The following is a 6,039-nucleotide window of genomic DNA, read 5'->3' as shown; positions in this document are numbered from 1 at the left end:
AATGTGTACGATGTACATGGCATCTTTGGGCTAATGGGCTGCTGCAGCACGGCTAGCTCACAGGCTAGTCTAGGGCTAGGCTACTCATGTTATTCGGTTATTTCCAATGACCTACTGTTCAAATTTGGGAAATTACAATAGTGCGGCATGTTATCCTTGATCAAAAACGTAGATCTGTTGTTCCACAGCACTAATTAATGTGGGGCCAGTGCTGCGTTTTTGCATGCAGCCTGGGGAAGGTCAAAACGTATACCTGCTGTGACACATCTGCTCTGACATCAAATACAGATGTCGTTTTTAGAATGCAGTAGAGTTGCACCCTTTCCTTTTTGCTTCAAGTCATCATTGGTGTATTGTGGAGCATACACACTGAGTGCACAAAACATTAGGAACACCTTCCTAATATTGAGTTGCACCCCTTTTTGCCCTCAGAACAATCTCAATTCGTCAGGGCGTGGACTCTACAAGGTGTCGAAAGCGTTCCACAGGGATTCTGGCCCATGTTGACTCCAATGCTTCCCACAGTTGCGTCAAGTCATCTGGATCTCCTTTGGGTGGTGGACCATTCTTTATACACACGGGAAACGTTTGAGCGTGAAACACCCAGAAGCGTTGGAGTTCTTTAAACACTCACACCGGTGCACCTACTACCCTACCCCGTCCAAAGATACTTAAATGTTTTGTCTTGCCCACTGAATGGCACACACACACGCAATCCATGTTTCAATTGTCTCAAACATTAAACATTCTTCTTTAACGGGTCTTCTCCCCTTTCATCAGTCTGGTCCCGTGGTGCTCAGTTGGTAGAGCAAAGCGTTTACAACGTCAAGGTAGTGTGTTCGATTCCCACGGGGACCAGTAGGAAAACATAAACAAAAATGTATGCACTCAACACTGTAAGTTACTCTGGATATGAGCTAAATGACTAAAACGTAAATATCTACTCTGATTTAAGAGGTGACATCAATAAGGGATCATAGCATTCGACTGGTCAGTCTGTCATGGAAAGAGCTTGTATTCCTAATGTTTTGTCCACTCAGCGTAGAACCACATTTCATTTCAACAAACAGTACAAGCTAGATAGACCTATAAAACCGTACAGGCATCCTCTGTGGGCCGGTTCCCCGCACAAAGATTAAGCCCTTCAATGGAGATTCTCTATAGAAAGTGTTTGAGTCCAATATCTCTGTGTCCGGGAAACCGGCATGGCTATACGGTATGTTGGTCTAGCAGAGGCCGGACACTTGACCTTCACGCAGTGACAGGCATATAGCTCGGCGTTTTCTCCTAGTGCTTTTGCTCTACAGCCTGCCCAGATTTGTCACTCACGTCCCCATGACGTATGGGGGGGATTGCGCACGGAACGCACATCCATAACTTGTCATTGACGCACTTCAAAACTATATGTACAGGAACATTTGGAACCGTATAGATGAAGTTCACAAACAGGGACAATGACTTTATTTTCAGTATTTCATTGTCACAGCGCACGATCAGCTCTGTCTAATTTCCTCGTTTTCGCCATGCGTAAAAGTCATATTTGAATTCCAGTTGATGGCCTATTTTGAAATATATGTATCTTTTTTGGTCAGGGTGTAGGCTATTTCATGCGTTCCTGGAAAGAGGGAACATGCACGTGCGTTTGGTGAGAGTTTTTTGTCTCCCCATCGTTCTCAAATGTGATTCCGGACCAAGTTATGTAAATAAATCATCCAAAACACATTAATAAGAATAACACTGATAAATAAGTAAATTAATAGGCAACCAATATGCCTATATCGTAGAAAATGTAGGGAGGGTATTGTATATGGAGGGGGGGGGGGGGGGGGGGGGGGTCACCCTCTTCAATACCTCCGCTCTCCTCCCCTCCCAACGCGTCCAAATACTTAGCTCGCTCGCGCACTGGTTCCTCTCACCACCTTCCCTTTCTTTCTGTTTCGTACATCCCGCCCCAGACCCAGACCCAGTGACATCACGTGAAGAGACAAGGGGCTTCGCCCAGCCCTGCTCCCATCTCCAGTTACAAAAACACACAGGAACTCAATTGTCAAAAGATCGCACCGCACGGCTGGTTTGTCTATAGCCTATGGAGAACCAGGCCACACTTATAGGACTAAACCTTTAACCAAACCTTTGTTTCTTTTCATCAGGGGATGAGTTGGGGTATCCAGCCGTTTAGCGCGCGCACCTCCGATTACCGAGCCTCTTAATCAAGTATTATTTAAAACGGGGTATATAGTATCATATGTTACTCAGCGGGTTCCATTTCCTTGATGCGCGCGAGCAGGACTTCGATGGCATGATGCTCCCGAGCCAGCTCACTTCCACGCCGTTCTCAGTCAAGGATATTCTGAAACTCGAACAGCTAGAGCAGCAGCAGCAGAGGCAGCGATCTCAACAGCACCAATCTCGACATCTGGACCCGCAACAGATCCAACACCTGTCCCACACCCAACAACACTTAGCACACCCGGACTCGACCCAGCAACAGCAGACCCAGTCCCAGCACTTCCAGGCGCCACCGTCCTGTATGCTTGCTTCAGCGGTCGACAGCCCTCCGTTCTCGGACGGGGAAGACAACATGGCTTACCTGAGTTCTCTGGCGCCCCAGGACGGGCATGGAGAGGCCAGTCTGTCCCCGGAGATGTTCGTCCATCCCGGGCTGGGCCACCTGACCGACCCGAAGCTGGAGGTAGACCTGGAGGATCAGGAAAACAGTGAGTTGAATAATAAGATGATTATTATGAGATTTTTGTTCTGCTGAAATGATGTATGAACAAAGGGACACAAAGCATCGCTTTGAATAAAATACCTAATATAGCCTCTCAATATACACACTCATGATCATTTGCATCGACAGTATATATAAAACCAGAAAATGTAAGGAATCCGGAATAAATTATTGCGGAAGGTGAAAATGTGTCTTAAAAAGTGTCTTGATTTTAGGCTAAATGTTAGGCGCAGGAGTTTTGATAGTGTGTTATAATTTCAAAAGACACAAACGAGGCCTGTTATAATTCGACAAAAATACATTTTAATCCCAAATGGGGTCTGGAGATTGATAAGTAATTCAATGATCTCGTCTTTAAATATCAGATTTTTTAAACGTTTTACAAATAAAACATTAATTTAGGTAGGCAGGAGAATAAATATCTCAACGGGTAGAAATATGTTTTCATTATGCTATTGTCTTTATTCTAAGGGCTGCATAGACTGATAAACTAGTTGAAATTATGACAAACAAAAGTTATTGGACTATAACTACTTCATAACCAATAGAATAGCATGAATGTTATAACCAATAGAATAGCATGAATGTAAATTCATCTTAGAAATAAACGACACAGAGTAGGCCTAGCCTGCAACCAAGTGAAAGTAAACATTGTGGAAAAATTGTTGTCTTTGGTTTTGATTTATGGTCATACCTTTAGAGTATTTCTCACTATATAGCGCTTTTGTTTCTTTTACTTCATTTATCTAAACTCATTTATCGTGAACTATACACGTTTTGAATAGTTTGGATTAGACGTTTTACTGTCACGGTTTTCATAAGGTAGGACTATACTGACTGACAAAATAATGATACATTAACGTCAGTAAAACGAAATGAGTTAGCTATACACATTCAAATAAGATACATTATGAAATATATTTCCCAAAATATTTTGTATTTTTATAGGCTACTTTAATAAAACTATATTCCTATTTTCAGAGTAGCCTACAAAATGTTTATGCTCATCTCTTGATACCCCAGAGAGCTGTGGCGTGGTGTCCAAGCCGCTGGAGGGAGAGGACAGCGGCCAGGGGGACTCGGATCGGCCGGCCAAGCAGAGAACCAGACGGAAACCCCGGGTCCTCTTCTCCCAAGCCCAGGTGTTCGAGTTAGAGCGGCGCTTCAAGCAGCAGCGCTACCTGTCCGCTCCTGAACGAGAACACCTGGCGAGCACTCTCAAACTCACCTCCACGCAGGTCAAAATCTGGTTCCAGAACCGACGGTACAAGTGTAAGCGGCAGCGGCAGGACAAGTCCCTGGAGCTGGCAGGACACCACCACCCTCCCCCGCCAAGACGAGTCGCGGTGCCAGTCCTGGTCCGGGATGGGAAGCCCTGTCTGGGCGGGACTCAGAACTACAATGCTCCGTACGGGTCGAACCCCTATAGTTACAACGGATACCCGGCCTACACGTACAACAACCCGGCATACAACAGCAACTACAGCTGTACTTACACCAGTATCCCCACTCTCCCCCCAACCACCACGGCTAACCCCTTCATGGCCATGAACTTGGGGAACATTGGGGGGCTTAGCGCCTCTCCCCAGCCCCAAACGCACCAAGGGACAGCGGTCACGACATGTCAGGGTTCACTGCAAGGGATCCGGGCCTGGTAGCCCCACTCCGGTTATACCCTGGATAAAACCAGAGCATTGTTTTACACCCACACCTGTGACATTAATCGAATCCTCTCATGCTGTTTTTTAAAGGGTTCTTCCCCTTTTTAAAATAAAGGGAGTTATTTCTCAGCAGTATTTCGGAAACAGTGTTGTTTTTATGTAGTTATAGGCCTTCCTGTCTGCCTGGTGGGGTGGTTGTCGTTGGATTAAGACTGAAAAGGTGCAAATTCAACATGTTTACTCCACTCTCGTTGACGGTCATCAGAAAGAAGCTGTGCGTAACGGTTGAAATGGATTTATTACCAACAATGGTCGAATTTTATTTGAATGACCAACTATCCAGTTAACGTTGGATATATAAGATAGGCCTAATCACGAGACTAGACGTTTGATAATTGTGATATACGGAGTAAGGGTGGTCTAGTTACTTGTAAGGATGTCCGGATTATTCAACACTGATGGGCTATAGGTGGAGATCCCAATCTACTGTTCTCAAGGATTTGCTTGATATTTCAAATTTTTCTTTAGCCATGATGACATGAGAAGTGAGAGAGAGTGTTTGATTGTTTTCAAGCTTATGTAATTCATTTACATTTATTTGATTAATTCAATTTTCTCATTGAAAAAATCCTGGAATGGCAGAAATTGAAATGGGATGTAATCCAACCTTGGGCTCTGAACACAACTAACACAATTTTATAAAATCTCATAACTTGCTTTCGAAAACGAATAAATTCCATATTTTGCTACTTTGCGCAAACTTTCCACGGTCCATTACATTCTTTGTGAGGCTCTTGAGAGTTTTCTATGGTGGGATCCTAATTCTCCCAGTGTGCGTGAGTGTGTGTGTGAGAGAGACAGCGAGCGAGCGAGAGAGAGAGATGGATAGGCTAACTTCCCGTTATCTACAAGTTGTTCTAATTTGTCAAGATGTCTGATATTATTGAAATATCACCTGCTTTTCGATGTGCCTTTAATTACGAGTATATCAAATGGGGATAGAAATAAGCAATAATGTTACAACATGCTGGATTAGAATGATCTCTGCAAATCACTTTCATCACAATCATCTTCAAAAAGCCACATCTAAAGTAGAGTAGACGACTGACAATGAATAGACTACACTGAGGCATGAATGGCCTCTTGGCAAGATACGACATGGATATCAAGACAAGAAAAGACTCATTCTCTCTCTTTAGACACAATTCCACTAAACCGGTGCACAATATTTCGATGAAAACTGTCAATTCAAAATGTCCTATTCCCGCAATAGCAGGTAAACGTATTGCAATTGTAGCCTACTTATTCCAACACATGAAAATAGCTTTTTTAGTGCTAGTCTGATTTAGGTTGTTAGCCACAGCTTTGTTATAAAATCTTGCCATTTGGAAATGTGTCGCGCCGGAAGGCGGTTGGAGAAGGCCAGGCAACAGGCACACTCGAATTAATTGTGCGGGTGCCAGTCTGTGTGAAAAGAGGAAGTTACTCTCCATTTGAGGCGCTTTAAAGACGCGATTAGCAACCTAAAATACCCTGAAAGAAGCAGCTCGAGCGGGGCTGGAGAGGCCGAATAATAGGCCTTATTGGATTCCTGGACAAAAGGTGTATGGTAGGCTGGCCCGGCCACTCAGCAAAGACAAAAGAACC

General features: G+C 44.1%; 1 protein-coding gene across 1 annotated transcript; it reads left to right on the top strand.

Moving 5' to 3' along the window:
* Positions 1–2,039: 2,039 nt before the first annotated feature.
* LOC123724102 (homeobox protein Nkx-2.5-like) lies at positions 2,040–4,527 on the top strand. The gene is made up of 2 exons (XM_082966570.1): positions 2,040–2,717; positions 3,755–4,527. Exons 1-2 carry the CDS (start codon positions 2,246–2,248, stop codon positions 4,387–4,389), a joined length of 1,107 nt encoding a protein of 368 aa, XP_082822696.1. The 5' UTR covers positions 2,040–2,245; the 3' UTR covers positions 4,390–4,527.
* The last annotated feature ends 1,512 nt before the right edge of the window (positions 4,528–6,039 follow it).

Source organism: Salmo salar, chromosome 02 (genome assembly GCF_965601325.2).
Source record: "Salmo salar chromosome 02, fSalSal1, whole genome shotgun sequence".
NCBI lineage: Eukaryota > Metazoa > Chordata > Actinopteri > Salmoniformes > Salmonidae > Salmo > Salmo salar.
Note: the sequence above shows the minus strand (reverse complement) of the source record. Positions and strands in the feature narration are given on the sequence as shown.